This window comes from Schistocerca piceifrons, chromosome 4 (genome assembly GCF_021461385.2).
Source record: "Schistocerca piceifrons isolate TAMUIC-IGC-003096 chromosome 4, iqSchPice1.1, whole genome shotgun sequence".
Taxonomy (NCBI): domain Eukaryota; kingdom Metazoa; phylum Arthropoda; class Insecta; order Orthoptera; family Acrididae; genus Schistocerca; species Schistocerca piceifrons.
The window spans coordinates 392,115,374-392,133,269 of NC_060141.1; the positions used below are offsets into that span (position 1 = coordinate 392,115,374).

The window sequence follows — 17,896 nt, forward strand, 5'->3', positions numbered from 1 at the left end:
CTTATTCAGTGTCATACCCTCAAATAATTGTAAAGTCACTCAGGGACAGACAAACAGAAAGATCATAAGATAGTGCCACAGGAAGCAAAAAGCTCCTTCTCATGCTAGCCTGTTTCTTAATGTCAGGCAGTATCACGTCTCATGTGCTTTCAGTATATTGAAGACATTTCCTAGGACACCTGAATTTATTTTCACTTCACAAATTCACCTGGTCTTTCACAAAATCTTTAATGCTGACTCCCACTCACTAAAGACAACAGCGCACTTGAGTACTTACTACGTTCATCGACAATAAACAGTTGTTGCACCTCAACCATTGCCATTCTTCCTAAATAAAACATTTCCCTCCTCAGAATGTTCACTTACAAGATAAATATATGCATTTTGATAAGGACTTGGAACACTTTACACAGTCAGCATCACCACAGCCTTAACAATATTTCTAGTGTCACTACAGACAGCTACGAAACTACAAACTCAGTTAAGGCACAACAAATGTTCATGCTTTTTATGATACAATATTATCTCGGTCGCAAACACGCTATCTCCTCTGCTGTGGTTATGAGTTTCACAAGTTACACTTGGAAATTAGACCAAACTTTTGCCCTTTTCTCCATAAATCCTTCAGAATATGAGTTCATCACCTTAAACTGAACAACATCCAGGCATAGGCCTTTATCAATCTTTATGCCATTCCCCTAACGTGAGATCCATATTGTCACAACCAGTGTCACAGGAAAAATTGTTCTCCCCTTAACATTTCCTAGTCCTGCACGTGTACAGCTATTTGACGGACTAACTTTGCAGCTTGTTAATGAGTTATACCAGCTAAATCATCCATATATTTGCAACATATCGGAAAGGCAAATGACAATAAAAATCTTTGAATAAGCAATGTGAATGGGCCGAATTCAGATTTATTACAGTACTGGTAGGTTATCTTGCATTGTGCAGTTACTTATTAACCCCAATTTTAATTAGATAGGAAAAACACTGTGAAAACAAACTAAATTTATTTAACAATGACGCAAATTGCTGGATGGAGCAGCACATAAGGGAAAGGCAGCCACCAGTGTTGCCACAATTTTCCCAAAGTGAAATTCCCTGATAATTTTGTGATCTTAAGGGTAAGTGAAGACATTAGTTGACAAAAATTTATGGACTTCTGTATTTCTCCCCTGTGTAAGCAAAAATATTAAGTACTAACATCAAAATCTTTTGTAAAGAACTGTTTTTAGATGGAGAAGCAAGCCAAATGGTACATGTGTTTCATTAAAACCAGTGTTGTTATTTTATTTCAGTAAAATGAAACACATCTGGTGACAAAAATACACATTTCCTTGGTCACAAGACGGATTTAAAATACCTTAACTGATTTCAGAAATAGCCTCCGAATAAAGTAGGCCTCTTGAAATAAGGGTATACTGCAGGAAAGAATAGTGTATACCAACACTATTAAGTGACTGCCAAACAAATGTTGGTTCAACTATGTTTGTTATCGTTGGTTCTTACTGACTGTGTTATATCTATTATTTTATGGGTATTGTGTGATTTTTCTTTTGAGAGATATGAGTACGTAGTGTTCAAACTGTTGTGTATGACTTGCTCAAAAATGAAATCACTGTGCTGCCTCATCCTCTATACTCTACAGACCTGTCCCCTGTGGGCTTTTTTCTATCTCCAAATTCAGAAACCCCATTGAAAGGACAAAGATTTGCAACAATAACTGAGATAAAAGAAAATTTGCAGAAGGCGTTTCATGCAATCCAGCAAGAGGTGTACCATGACTGCTTCCGAAAGTACAAAAGGTGTTGGGAGTAGTGTATCAATTTTTTGGAGAAGAGTATTTCAAAGGAGACCATGCACAATAGCTAAAAGGTAAGCGTAAAAAAATTTTGTGGCCAAAGTTGTGGAATTTTTTGAGTAGACCTCGTATATACATTGAGTAGGTGGGGATCATGTGTCACCCATTTTACTTATATCATTGCTGTTTGGACAAATTAATCAATGTGATGATGTTGTATATATATTTTACTATTGTCTTCAAGTTACTGAATGTAATGAAAATAATTACATGGCTGCTTAAATGTGTGTGTATCTCTCTCTCTCTCTGTCTGTCTGTGTGTGTGTGTGTGTGTGTGTGTGTGTGTGTGTGTGTGTGTGTGTGTGTGTTTACAAACAAAATTACGGTGTTGTACTGGCATTTTGTTTCAATTGTGTCATAGTTAATGTGTGGCCGTACATTGCACATTTCACCTGGAGATTTAAAGTAACAGTGTTATGGATTATGCAACGTCTTGTAAACTGTGAGTGCCTTTATAATACTATTTACAATCTGAAAAAGGTAGTTAAGCTACCAAAACTGATCATCCCTTTGTAAATAATTTTCTAATGTTAAATGTGATTGAGACAATATATTGAAAAAACTGAAAGTGTCAAAAAGTTTTATGTAAAGTTTTTAAAATTTTTATAGCTGTTCAATCGATTATCTGCTTATGATCACTTTCTCCTATTCTGACAATGACAGATGTATTCGGTATTTTGTTGCTTGTTCAATATTGGTTCACCCAAGAATTTATTCACACTTGCGTCTAGAAGGGAAACAACACGTGTTATTTATGATGTTGTAGCGAATTTGTAAAAGATTTTACTTTACATACTACATTTATTCTTTTAAAAAAGTCTTGCTGCGCCCACAGGACTGTACATTTGGATACCTGTGTCAGCGTTTGTGTATGTAAATGTCTGTACTTTAGCTAGAGAAGAACTAGTGCTCAAAAGCTAGTGTTAATGTTTTCTGTTACATGATTCTGTGCTCTATGCATCAGTCTGCTGTAGGTGTGTGGTCAGGGTTACCACTAGTTCTGGAAATCAGGGAATTTCAAACGTGTTGGGGAAATATCAGGGAAATAAAAAAAACTCTGGAAAAATCTCATTTTTGTCTCAGTAGATGAAGTGGTTTGTTTAGTAAGATGTCATGCATTGTCGTTGGCTGTGCCAACTGGGAACGTTCACCACTTCCCTACTCCCTCAATTTTTACTGCTTCTTCTCTTTCTACCACTCCCCTCAGTTTGCAATCAGTGTTGCCACCACATCTTGCTTCTAACCTAATAACTGCGGAAGAGAGGCAGGAAGGCATGAGGAGTGATTTGTTTGGGTATGATTTTGTGAGACTGTTGACACAGCAGACACTGACGACAGTCGTGTGCATGGGTTGCATCTGAGAGATTGTGATTAGAAAGAATGGTGTTATGTGCCTTTCAGAGAAGCTAGAAAGTGTGGTAAGGCAGTTCAGGTTATACTACCTTGCAAGATAGTGTCATACGGAAGTGGTTGCAAATGGAAGCTGCTTGGCTGCAAGCAGACAGACCACTGAATATTGCTGTGGAACCATGTACAGTAGAATGTAGAGTCATGTAAAGGCAGTGGTATGCTAATTGATATGACACACAAGTCATCATCAGTCAAAGAACAAATTTAAAACATGACCGTGAGACGTAGGTGGGTCGGTTCCAAGACACTCTGATCGCTATATGGTTGCTGGCTTTAAGGCTCCCAATGAATATGTTTCTGCAACCTAGTGCTCAAAAACATCAATTATATCAAAGAAAATTAACAGTACTGGCGAGTCACTTTCAAGCTTTTATGCTCAGTTGTTTAATAGTGTCAGCCAGAAACACCATGTGACCAGCTGAGGCAGGGCAGTGTGAGTGCTGTGTACAGGGAGGATCATATGTTGGTAACTCAGAAATTTTAGGATTTCTGATTTATCATCCAAGTTGACATCGCTATTATCTGACACCAAATAGGTGTAATGAGAAGCTCCATATATTTCAAACATAAGATCTTGAGAGGGTCATAAGGTTAATACAAGCTCTAACAAGTCTCTTTGGACAATGAGGACACAATCATTGTGGCAATATGTTGTATTATATTTTTCAGTATATGTTGTATCTACTTCTTTTCCTATGCATAAATTTCTATTATGTCACCATTGCCTCATTACCATAAGTACATTTTTTACTGAAGTCCTAAATATTTTTGTATTCCCAAGTTTTTTTAAATTTCTTTTCCCAGGTGAAGCAACCTCAGATTCTATAGTTCAGCAGATTTCTCTGAATCACACCAGATGCTAGGGTGGGTCAGGACCCTGTCAATTTCCTCTGTCCTTCCGCAGTCTGACCTTGTGCTTCTTCACTACTGACCTCATCATCAGTGGGACTTTAAAAACCAGTCTTTCCCTCTTGTAGAGTTTGGAAATAATTTAGGGAAACAACAACTATTACTGTTCCCAATAAACTGAGAGTATGGATTCGCATCCCAATTTGGCATAAATTTTCGTTTGTAATGTTTTTACTGATGTCATGTCATGTTATTGCACCTGAAATGTTTTCAACGCCATCGACTCCAGGTGTTTTGTGTCAGTGAATTCAACTGTATTGAAATATTTCTTTGTTAAGATTAATGAACTGACCTTTAAGAGTTCGGTAATTGTGAGTTATTAAGTGTCATTTTGACTTCAGGAAAGCCAAAGAAAAAGACCCAACGTGCACGTGCTCCCCTGCACCCCCCCCCCCCCTGCCCCCCCCCCCCATACACACAAGATTAATGGAACATACTACCAGAGAATGAAACCAACACCAGAACAGTGACAAAGTTCCACGGTGGAAAATAATAGAGAGCTGTTTGGAAGCTCTGAAGACTGAAACGTAATAGCTTTGCATGCTCTAGTAGGGTCCAATTGTTCGTACAGTACACATCATGTAGAGAGGCACTTCTGTGCAGAGACAGAGCATGGAGAGAATGAAGTTTGTGGAAGTATGGTGGTAGATAATGGTCAAACAAAGTTACATTGAGAAACTGTGTTGCTTCAAATGACAGTCTGCTTCATTTGCCTTCAGTACATCAGATTATATATATTCAACTCTAAGAGGAGAATAACAGTGATTTCAGTCCATCATCTGCATGAGAGATATGCTGTCAATGTTGCGTCTGCTGTCCCAGAGCAATAGTCCATGTTACATTATAAGACAAGAACAGATGACATTGATTAGTGAAGACGTGAAGTATAATTTTTCATAAAAAACAATTGTCTAATGACAAGGTCATTGATACTGGTTAAAATATTTGTCATTTTAGTGCAATTTGGATTGTATTGTAAGAAAAATGTAATGCACAATGGAATTAACTAAATTTAAATCGTTACATTTGCTGGACAACTCCTTATATTCCAAAATACATTTTCTTTAAATGTATAATTCTTTAATGAGTTTTTTGTGGTTGTGTTAAGCTGTGCATAAAAAAGAATTACTGGTAACATGGACTGTTGCAAAAGACTATGGTGTAAATTAACCATCTTCACCTCCCTATCAGTGCTGAAGGTTTTCAGTGTGCCACGCACAGTCTGCCCTTGCTGAAGGGTCTATTACTTCATGCATAAGTGCTTCAGTATCTGCTATCTTGAATGTTTTATTCTTTCCTGCCATGTAGCTTATAATCTGTGCCCAAAAGATTATATTGACAGTGGTGTGGGGCTAAATGTAAAACTTTGTGTCCGCATTCACATAAGTCAGGTTTGCAGGTTTTGTGACATGACTTCTAAAAATTAATGAGCTGCAGGAGATTAGCATGCATTTGGTTTATACTGTGCATAATATTTTTATTTTTGAGGCTTCCCTGGTGTTTATATTTGGTGTTTTCTCTTTAGCAAGTGAATAATGACGCTCATTGTCCATTACAATGATTTTGGAGCAAGGTACAGCAAGAACTGTTCATTGAAGCACTTCCTGAAATTGACACCAATTATTTCCAAATGTTAATCACTGCTGTTCTTTGTACACCTAAATAAGACCTTGCTCCCAAGAATAAACCCAGAAGAGGAGCCAACGTGCAGAATAATTATCTGCGAACTTTTAAACTGCCACTGCCATTGCTCGTTTTCAGCAGGTTTTCTTGGAATGAATCTGATTCACCCATGTTCAATTACAGTAATGTACTGTTGAACTACCTTCTTCTCATGTTTTGTCCATGTTTCTCAGGAATGTGGCTCGTGCTGCAGCTGTGTCACTTCTTTCCATTAAAAACTTTCTTCCATCATTACTTTTAACATATTTAAACTAATGTCTTATAAAAGCCTTTGCATTTACAAAGTGGTACCTTTGAAGACACTTTCCTGTAGCATAATTGTAACGAGTTTTTTTTACATCAGATAGTCACTCTTTATATACATTGCAAACATGAAGTACCTTAAAACATCCTTGTCAATACCATCCATGTGCGTTACAGATTTGTTGCGATTTTGATGTTTTCCATGTGACACAAAATCAGTTTGTCCTGACCTTTATACAGCTGTGACGCTTTCGTTTACAGTGCACTGTACAGTTGTCTTACCAACACCACGCTCCTGCAGCCCATACTTGTGTCTTCAGAATGTTAACGATAGAGTCCAATTCTCGGATTCATGTTTGAAAATGTTATAAACCTAGTAAATAATCTCGAGCTTGCATGTGAAGCACATCACATTATACCTGTCATGTGACATATTTATTTGGATATCACATTAACGCATGTATAGATACAAATTCACAGCTATACTGCTACAAGAAAATAAGACTGACAGTTAATGAATAATTCAGTTGCTCTGTGAATGAAACCGCATTGTTGCGAAGTTCACCAACTGCACAGCTTGGCCACGTGGGTTAGCCGTGTGGTCTGAAGCGTCTTGTCACGGTTCGCACTGCTCCTCTGTTCGGAGGTTCGTGTCCTCCCTCGGGCATGGGCGTGTATGTTGTCCTTAGGGTAAGTGAGATTAAGTAGTGTGTAAGCTTAGGGACCGATGACCTTAGCAGTTTGGTCCCATAGGCTCTTACCACAAATCGCACAGCTTATGGAAGAGGGAGTCTTGCCATGTAGCACTAACTCATGGCTAGCTGCTCAGAAAGAGAATGAATCTTATTGACTACCAGCAGTTAACAGAGGGGTTGTGCAAATGGCTGAAAATATGGCCACAGCTCTGAAAACTGCTCTAATAACTGTGAGATATTATGTTAAGAATGATCAAGATTCCTGATCTGTGGTTGCCTGTCTCAGTAATCTCTAAAAGGACAAATAAATTTTTTGAAATATTTGTCTGCTAAACTGAGGAGGATATTTATATAACAAACCACAGTCTTCAGAAACTTTGTTCAGTCTTGTTGTGAATGCACTATATATATGGATCAGTTGATCTTAAAATTTTGTTACTGGCAGCTTTTCTGTATCACAGGTGGATTTAAATAAGCGTGAGTTTTGTGAAAACTGAAAGGAAAAGTACATGGTGAAGTCTGTGTAAGTATTTTAGATAATCATGTTCATTTAGTGGTACTGGTGTTCCCAGCAGGGGGCAGCATTGTCAGGTCTCTCCGCAGTCTTTTTTCATTGCAGCCTTGTGTATACCTTTTGAATGAAAATTATGCTTAGCTAACTGCATTTTCTTACCCAGTAATTCTTAATCACTTTTTTGGAGACTGAAAGCAACTGTAAGGAGGATGCTTTCAGATGCTGAAATTTGCTGCTGTCTTGATTTTGTAATTACTTAAAACACTTTTTTGTGATAAGCTGAGCCATAATATAGTAAATCATAATGGTTTTTCTTTAGGAACAGGGAGAAGATGTGGAAGAAGTTGAGAAGAATGTTGAAACTACAGACAAAAATGTTAAAGAAGGAACAAAGTTCTTGGCAAGAGCAGCTCGCTATAAAGCAGCTATGTATCCAGTTGCAGGAGCATTGATTGGGACTTGTTTAGGTGGACCAGTGGGTCTTGTTGCTGGGCTCAAATTTGGAGGATTAGCTGCTATTGGTTGTGGTGCAATTGGTAAGATTGTATTTATTTTTTTGTTTGAAAATTTATATATGTTACTTGCCCGAAAGCTAGAGCAATAAATATAATAAAGAGCAGTTCAAAATAGATATAGCGATTATAAACGGCTATAACTATTTAAGTTATAGTGATACATCAATTAGAATTATAGAGAATATTTAAAAAGTTCGGTTTTCTTAAACGTACCTAATAGATGTTCTATATGAGCCCCCTTGGCCACACAGACAACATCTAAGCAGTAACTTCTTTCCCTCTGTATGTTCTGTAGAACTTGTGGAATCAACAACACAAGCGTGTTAGAAGTGCGCATTTTGAGTTCTGGAATTGTTTTTGGCATAGAAGGCACATATACTAGGTCTTTCACATAGCCCCATAAAAAGAAATCTGTGGGTGTCAGATCTGCACACCTGGACGGCCAAGAGGGAAACCCAGGGGCATCATGTCCAGTACAACTGATCCAGTGATTTGGAAAATATTGATTTAAGCGATTTGCAGACCTCTGCACCCCATTATGGAGGCTCTCTTTCTTTCCTTGGAATCTGTATCAAGCTGTGGTATCAGTCATTGCTCAAGCATGCCAGGTAAATATTTGCTGAAACACTTAGCGCAATGAACAAAAATGGACTGTGCAATTTTTATGTTGGCATCTATGAAACATATGAACTAATAGTGTGTCATGCTGATGTTCAGTTATACACAAAGACTTTTCTATATCTAGTATTCAAATGTTGTCCCAGTTAACCTTCTCACTTATGTGGAAGGTTACTACATAACAAGAATTTCTTCCTCATTGGCTTCCAGCATTGCTATCTTACAATTTGTACAGTTGACATAATCTTCCTGTTTCAGTTTCTGTAAAATGTGAAATACATATGGTTTCATTTTGAGCCTCGTTTTGAGAATATAGCAAACTATTGCGTGTAGCATTTATTGTTCCCTATGTGCTTTGTGTGTCAGTTTCCTTGAACTGCATTCAAACTAAAGATGAATTTTGTAACAATTTGCTCTGATACATGTGATCAACCAGTGCATTTTGCTTTGTACAAACATGCTGTTTTTTGAAACTGGAGATGCCATCTGTGTGTATCATTAGCTTTTGGAAGTACTTGATCAAGTTTCTGACAAAATCTTCTCTTCACTGGTATGACAGAACAACAGTTGTTTACAGAATGAGATTTTCACTCTGCAGCGGAGTGTGCGTTGATATGAAACTTCCTGGCAGATTAAAACTGTGTGCCCGACCGAGACTCGAACTCGGGACCTTTGCCTTTCGCGGGCAAGTGCTCTACCAACTGAGCTACTGAAGCACGACTCACGCCCGGTACCCACAGCTTTACTTCTGCCAGTACCTCGTCTCCTACCTTCCAAACTTTACAGAAGCTCTCCTGCGAAACTTGCAGAACTAGCACTCCTGAAAGAAAGGATATTGCGGAGACATGGCTTAGCCACAGCCTGGGGGATGTTTCCAGAATGAGATTTTCACTCTGCAGCGGAGTGTGCGCTGATATGAAACTTCCTGGCAGATTAAAACTGTGTGTCCGACCGAGACTCGAACTCGGGACCTTTGCCTTTCGCGGGCAAGTGCTCTACCAACTGAGCTACCGAAGCACGACTCACGCCCGGTACCCACAGCTTTACTTCTGCCAGTACCTCGTCTCCTACCTTCCAAACTTTACAGAAGCTCTCCCTCGAAACTTGCAGAACTAGCACTCCTGAAAGAAAGGATATTGCGGAGACATGGCTTACCCACAGCCTGGGGGATGTTTCCAGAATGAGATTTTCACTCTGCAGCGGAGTGTGCGCTGATATGAAACTTCCTGGCAGATTAAAACTGTGTGCCCGACCGAGACTCGAACTCGGGACCGAGTTCGAGTCTCGGTCGGGCACACAGTTTTAATCTGCCAGGAAGTTTCAACAGTTGTTTAATTCTACAATGCAGAATGCCTTCAGTATGCGATTCATCAGTTCCACTTAAGTCACAGAACTTTTTATTCATGCGTCACCATGCATGCACCAGGTCCCAGTTCACTGCACTTACATATAGTCCGTGAGACTAGTGATTGGTACTGACAATTCCGGCGGGCAGACGGCGCTGTTGCCGAACATGGCTCACAGCACGCGGCGCCCTGTCTGCTACACGCATTCTCTAGCAGCAGAAATAAAAGTGAGACAAAATACAAGTTGTATTGGTACGCGTGAATTTATTTAAAGTTGATGCTCGAAATATATTAACTCGAAAACTGATAAGAGCTATTTAGTACAAGTATCTAAGATGCTGAAACATAATAAAGTTATTTGTTAAACTTCACAACTGAAATGAAAACTATTTTCGCAAGTTGTTGAACATTAGCAGTTTTGGTTTCCATTGTTAAGTATTAGCATTATTAATTTGTTCTACTACAAGCTACAGAATAATTGGTCAGTGTATTAAGATTGGTTGGTTGGTTGGTTAGTTTGGGGAAGGAGACCAGACAGGGTGGTCATCGGTCTCATCGGATTAGGGAAGGATTGGGAAGGAAGTCGGCCATGCCCTTTCAGAGGAACCATCCCGGCATTTGCCTGGAGTGATTTAGGTAAATCACGGAAAACCTAAATCAGGATGGCCGGACGCGGGATTGAACCGTCGTCCTCCCGAATGGGTCAGTGTATTAAGAGTTATAATCTGAAGAAAGTACTCACAATATGATGATCTGGTTGTAGATCGATAGCAAACTCCCTCCTTACATTCCTGAATACATTGTAGTTACTGTAATGGAAAAACACCACTCACATCACTGTCAGAATCTGATTTGACATTGTCTTCCTCAGCACTACTCGAACTATCACTGCTCTCTCCCAGATGTATAATTAAATTTTCGATGCATTCTTCCACAACCCCTTCGGTTTTGGCCGCCTCTCTGATGGCACTTCCAGTGCTGTTTACAATTTTAGCCCACGTCTCGCTTGTCACTTTATTGATAGCTGCTGGAAGGAGAGTTTCCACTTCAGAGATCATGAATTTTTTATTGTTTGCAGCAATGTAATTTTTTATCTGCGCCCCCACTCCTTCAATTGCATTGAAGTGACAGTGGTATGGAGGAAGCCGAACGATTTCATGCCCGTGCCTTTTAGCAATCTCGTCAATTACATATGTTGGAAATTGGGGTTTCTTTTGTGCCACAATTTTGAGCAGTTCCACCTTCCTTAAATCTTCTCTGAAATCTACTTTTCGCCGTTTCAACCACAGAATGATATCATCTTTTTTTGTTGCCAAGGTTGGTGCCTTATCGTGAACAACGGAATGATAAGGCGCATTGTCCATAACAATCACTGATGGACTTGTCAGATTCGTCATAAGCGATGTCTCGAACCATTCTTGAAATACTATACTGTTCATTTCTTCATGGTAATCTCCCGTCTTTTTTGACCGAAACATTTTCAAGCAGTTTGGCACAAAACCTTTTGATGTTCCTGCATGTAAGACAATAATACGCCCTCCTTTGCCAACAGGCACTGCCATTGTCCCCTCGGGCGTTCCATCATTCCAACCTGTACTTAAAGAATGGCTGGCATTGACCCAAGTTTCATCTAACCACACTATACTTTCGAATTCCACACCCATGATCCTGCGCAGAAATCTGCACCGCCATGCAACTACATCTGTCCTTTCCATTAATATTTTGTGTCTGTTAAACAGTGAATAGCTGAAGCCTATGCCTGTCAACACTGTACCCAATGAAAATTTGCTCCCTTTAAAAAGATCGTCTTTCTGAAGCGACACCTGTAATTTAGATAGAGTGGGATGTTCCCTTCTCTTATAATAGCTGTATATATGACGACGAATAGCGTCTTTCTGAAAATCGTCCAAAGCTGTCACCTGCTTATTTCTCGGTCGCTTCTTTCCTGGTGTGTGCAGCTTAGTTGTGCCACTCTCGTCACAATCTACACTATACTGTTCTTTCCCTATCTTTACAACACTGTTTTTACTTATTTTCAATGCTGCTGCAGTTCTCTTCACAACCTGAACAACAGGAATTATGGGCCCACCTTTGTCCTTCTCTTTCTCAAAGTAATCCCTCACAGAGCACACAAATTCATGGGCCTGGGTGTGTAACACACTTTTCTTCCTCCGTTTCACTTCTTGTGTTGGGCTGGTACTACCCGCCGCACTAGACATTGTTTACAATGAAACATAAACAAAGAAACACTAAAAACAACAAAAACGAAATAAACTGCAAATTCAACTTCAGACAAACGTCGAACGACCGCACCGCCTGCACGCGAGACACTGGTAAGTTTCATAAGCGCGCGCGACCGGGTTTCAGAGCGGCAACGTGGCCCTTGCTACCCGCTCAAAGTCAGGCCGTCATTGGCTGCCTGCCTGCGGTCGCTAGGCAACGGAAAGACGTTACCGACCTGTCAATACCAAAGACTCGTCTCCCAGACTATAGTGATTGAAATTTTGAACTTTGTTTTACATTCTCTGTAATTCTTATGATTGTATCACTGCACACTAACTACTTAAAGCCATTTGTGATTGCTGTATTCATTTTCAGGTGCCCTGTACTTGCACTGAATATTATGTTGAGATAAAGTTTCATTTCTTTTTTTTCAATTGGTGTTTGCTGTATTTACCATGCATCCAGTACCGTGCTACTCTGATGATTAACACATGTTTGTGAAAGGACATACAAAGCACATAGTAGCTCGCAAAAGATCATAACAACGCACCATGGTGACAACAAATATTATTCTTTTGGAGTGTGGAGATAAAAAAGTGGGTAAAGATTAACACAAATACACTAATGTGTTATGAAGTGAAATTGCAACATAAAATTCTGGCTATGTAACAGATTCCATAACATGAAGATAAGCAGTAGATACATATATCTGTATAATCTGACAGTTTATGGGATGTATTGATTTTTCCATAGGAATACACTAAAATATGTATTCAGATTACAAACTCATAAGGACCCTATGATGATTCTGTAAGCTCTTGTATTTTTAGAAGCAAGGATCATAGTAATCATATTTTGAAATTTCTGTTTCAACTTGCTTATTCCCTTTGTACGAACTGACTTAGTTATCACATAATTGTTCACAAAAAAAAAAAAAAAAAAAAAAATAGTTGATTGAAATTACCTTCTGATATTGAATTGCACAAACAATTTGAGTAATGTCTGTTGCCTATCCTATGGAATTGACTGGAGTAGTTTGTACAATTGAAGGGGAACCTTTGTTTAACGTATTTGATATCGTACCTCCTGCCCAGCCTGTAAACAAAAATCTTGCATGTTTTTATGGAAAGTGTGTGTATGTGGGGGGGGGGGGGGGGCAGATAGTAGTTTATAGTTCTGGTACCCTTGTCTCATCTTTTTTCTTTCCACTCTACTTTCCACATGTTATATACCCTCACTTTTAGTACTTCAGGGACTTGGCTGGATGTGCTGTAATGGGGGATAAGCAGTTGTCCATTGTGTGTTGCTCTCTCTCTCTCTCTCTCTCTCTCTCTCTCTCCTTTTTTTTTTTTTTTTTTTTTTTTTTTTTTGTGTCGGGTTCATTGTTATGCAGTGGAAGTTCGCCTAAGTTCCATATTACTGTAGCTCAATCATCATCTCCTTTGTGTATCACGAAGAGTTAAGAACTGACAGCTCTCTTAATGAGTCAGATATGAGGAGGATCCCATTCAGTCCAAGAGGCATGATGAATTGGAGAACTTGCATTATGGCTTCTGTCTCTGTTGTAAACATTGTCACGATCTAAGGAAGGGTGTTATCACATCTGGCCATTACTGTGACATAGTATGATTTTTTTGTTAATATGTTGTCAGTGTTTGATGCTTCACATATAGGGTCAAAGGATATTGCAAGACACAAGTAGAAGACAAAGTTGGATTCCAGAGTGATGGCTCACATGCTGAACTAGGGTGTATATGCTCCGGGAGAACTGAGGAATTCGGGGGGGGGGGGGGGGGGAAAAAAAAAAACAGAAATTTTTTCATCCAGGAAATACCCGGGAATTTTTTAGGATTCTGGGAATTTTTCATTATTTTAATTTTCAGCTAAATTTCTGTAAGTTTGACTGATAAGAACTGATGCTCTAAGAATATCACTTTAGCCCACTACTGCAGCAATACAATATAAATGAGATAAAAACACCAAAATAAAGCTTAAGTTGCAAAGAAAATGTGCTATTTATAACAACAAAATACAGTGCAAAGGCTTTAGGACGAAGACTATGCAGTATGCTAGTTTTTCATATTTATTTAAGTTCTTTCATTCATTCCAAAGTATGCAATATTGATGGCAAAAAGTGATTATCCTTCAAAGGAAATGCAAGGTAAAGTTCTTGAGCAATGTCGTACGTAATCGGCTTTTCGATGGGAAAGTCGAAGTGCTCGATAGAACATGTATTCAACCAGGTAATGCACAAAATGTTCGGTTCCCATCAGTGAAATCTACAATTGTGCTTTTAGAAATATTCAGCTGCTGCAATTTCAGCTATGGTCTTAGGATCCTGTGTAACCACACACTCGAAGGAAAAAAGCAAAAAACTTTCTACGACCAATGAAAGCTTAACTTTTCTTGGTGAAAAATATCATCTTGTAGTCATATTTCACTGCCAGGCCACTCGGAGTACTACTACAGTCACTGTTCCTGTATCGGTTACATGGACATCGCACTTCTTATATTATGGTGTTGTGTGTTTGGAAACTACCCTGCTATATTTGGTGAATTTGTATTTATACTTTGGTAATACCAAAATATGTAGGGTTCATGTTGCTGTACATTAATTTTTCCACTATGTGGCGATTTCCCTCATTGTGCTCTGCTCTTTGCCATCGTAGCTAGTGGTCTTGTCCCCTTATCTGCTCCTCTACTTTTCTTCTTCCCCACAAGTTAAGTAGTTTAATTGCAGCCACAAAAGATGGTTAGGTGTTAGCCATATACCTCCAGAAACCTCCAAGTCCTTGTGGAATGTATATCACAAAGAATCACTGCAATATTGTGTTCTGAAGGTGTAATAAAACCCTGGTTAGCAGGTGATCATAACATTTTGCCTCATCAGTAATTTATGTTTCTACTTGTGTTTTTTCATGGTATCTTACATGAAATACATCAACTGTCCTATTCTTGGACAATTGAATGTTAAGAGGTTTTATGAATCTACTTGTATGCTGTTGTGTAATTGTATGAACCACAGTGAGGATATACTGTTTTGTATATTTTTTTTTTTTTTTTAAATCTGCAGTGATATTGGTAGCTAATTTTCTCCTGGAAATATAAGCTTTTTTAAAAAAATACAAACCACCTAAGAGGAAAAGTATTTCTGTGCATCCTCTCTCTCTCTCTCTCTCCCAGGAATGTTGATTGCACCTACACCATGTTTAACAAGCCAAAAAAACTCTGTAAAGATTACAGAGAAAGAAAACTGGCATTCTACGGATCGGAGCGTGGAATGCCAGATCCCTTAATCGAACAGGTAGGTTAGAAAATTTAAAAAGGGAAATGGATAGGTTAAAGTTAGTTATAGTGGGAATTAGTGAAGTTCGGTGGCAGGGGGAACAAGACTTTTGGTCAGGTGAATACAGGGTTATAAATGCAAAATCAAATAGGGGTAATGCAGGAGTAGGTTTAATAATGAATAAAAAAATATGAGTGCAGGTAAGCTACTACAAACAGCATAGTGAACACATTATTGTGCCCGAAATAGACACGAAGCCCACGCCTACTACAGTAGTACAGGTTTATATGCCATCTAGCTCTGCAGATGACGAAGTAATTGATGAAATGTATGATGAGATAAAAGAAATTATTCAGATAGTGAAGGGAGACGAAAATTTAATAGTCACGGGTGACTGGAATTCGAGTGTAGGAAAAGGGAGAGATGGAAACATAGTAGGTGAATATGGATTGGGGGTAAGAAATGAAAGAGGAAGCCGTCTGTTAGAATTTTGCACAGAGCATACATGGAAGAATCCCGGAGATACTAAAAGGTATCAGATAGATTATATAATGGTAAGACAGAGATTTAGGAACCAGGTTTTAAATTGTAGGACATTTCCATGGGCAGATGTGGACTCTGACCACAATCTATTGGTTATGAACTGCAGATTAAAATTGAAAAAACTGCAAAAAGGTGGGAATTTAAGGAGATGGGACCTGGATAAACTGACTAAACCAGAGGTTGTGCAGAGTTTCAGGGAGAGCATAAGGGAACAATTGACAGCAGTGGGGGAAAGAAGTGCAGTAGAAGAAGAATGGGTAGCTCTGAGGGATGAAGTAGTGAAGGCAGCAGAGGAACAAGTAGGTAAAAAGATGAGGGCTAGTAGAAATCCTTGGGTAACAGAAGAAATATTGAATTTAATTGATGAAAGGAGGAAACATAAAAACGCAGTAAATGAAGCAGGCAAAAAGAATACAAACGTCTGAAAAATGAGATCGACAGGAACTGCAAAATGGCTAAGCAGGGATTGTTAGAGGACAAATGTAAGGATTTAGAGGCTTATCTCACTAGGGGTAAGATATATACTGCCTACAGGAAAACTAGAGACCTTTGGAGAAAAGAGAACCTCTTGTATGAATATCAAGAGGTCAGATGGCAAACCAGTCCTAACCAAAGAAGGGAAAACAGAAAGGTGGAAGGAGTATATAGAGGGTCTATACAAGGGCGATGTACTTGAGGACAATAGTATAGAAATGGAAGAGAATATAGATGAAGATGAAATGGGAGATACAATCCTGCGTGAAGAGTTTGACAGAGCACTAAAAGACCTGAGCCGAAACAAGGCCCCGGGAGTAGACAACATTCCATTAGAACTACTGACGGCCTTGGGAGAGCCAGTCCTGACAAAACTCTACCATCTGGTGAGCAAGATGTATGAGAACAGGCGAAGTACCCTCAGACTTCAAGAAGAATATAATAATTCCAATCCCAAAGAAAGCAGGTGTTGACAAATGTGAAAATTACCGAACTATCAGTTTAATAAGTCACAGCTGCAAAATACTAATGCGAATTCTTTACAGACGAATGGAAAAACTGGTAGAAGCCGACCTTGGGGAAGATCAGTTTGGATTCCGTAGAAATATTGGAACACGTGAGGCAATACTGACCTTACGACTTATCTTAGAAGAAAGATTAAGGAAAGGCAAACCTACGTTTCTAGCATTTGTAGACTTAGAGAAAGCAGACTTAGAGAAAGCTTTTGACAATGTTGACTGGAATACTCTCTTTCGAATTATAAATGTGGCAGGGGTAAAATACAGGGAGCGATAGGCTATTTACAATTTGTACTGTAACCAGATGGCAGTTATAAGAGTCGAGGGGCATGAAAGGGAAGAAGCGGTTGGGAAGGGAGTGAGGCAGGGTTGTAGCCTCTCCCCAAAGTTATTCAATCTGTATATTGAGCAAGCAGTAAAGGAAACAAAAGAAAAATTCGGAGTAGGTATTAAAATCCATGGAGAAGAAATAAAAGCTTTGAGGTTCGCCGATGACATTGTAATTCTGTCAGAGACAGCAAAGGACTTGGAAGAGCAGTTGAACAGAATGGACAGTGTTTTGAAAGGAGGATATAAGATGAACATCAGCAAAAGCAAAATGAGGATAATGGAATGTAGTCGAATTAAGTCGGGTGATGCTGCGGGAATTAGATTAGGAAATGAGACACTTAAAGTAGTAAAGGAGTTTTGCTATTTGGGGAGCAAAATAACTGATGATGGTCGAAGTAGAGAAGATATAAAATATAGACTGACAATGGCAAGGAAAGCGTTTCTGAAGAAGAGAGATTTGTTAACATCGAGTATAGATTTAAGTGTCAGGAAGTCGTTTCTGAAAGTATTTGTGTGGAGTGTAGCCATCTATGGAAGTGAAACATGGACAATAAATAGTTTGGACAGGCAGAGAATAGAAGCTTTCAAAATGTGATGCTACAGAAGAATGCTGAAGATTAGATGGGTAGATCACATAACTAATGAGGAAGTATTGAATAGAATTGGGGATAAGAGGAGTTTGTGGCACAACTTGACGAGAAGAAGGGACCGGTTGGTAGGACATG

At 38.9% G+C, this 17,896-nt stretch overlaps 1 protein-coding gene and 1 non-coding gene across 2 annotated transcripts in view; one reads left to right on the forward strand and one right to left on the reverse strand.

Annotated features, from left to right (window-relative positions):
* Positions 1 to 17,896, forward strand: part of LOC124795357 (syntaxin-17) — a 39,257-nt gene that overhangs the window by 11,554 nt on the left and 9,807 nt on the right. The window contains exon 4 of the mRNA XM_047259350.1: positions 7,638 to 7,854. Within this exon, the coding sequence (XP_047115306.1) occupies positions 7,638 to 7,854 (217 nt within the window). The remainder of the gene's footprint in view (positions 1 to 7,637; positions 7,855 to 17,896) is intronic.
* On the reverse strand, positions 9,394 to 9,468 carry Trnas-cga. The gene has a single exon. It is a non-coding gene; the product is annotated as a tRNA-Ser (tRNA).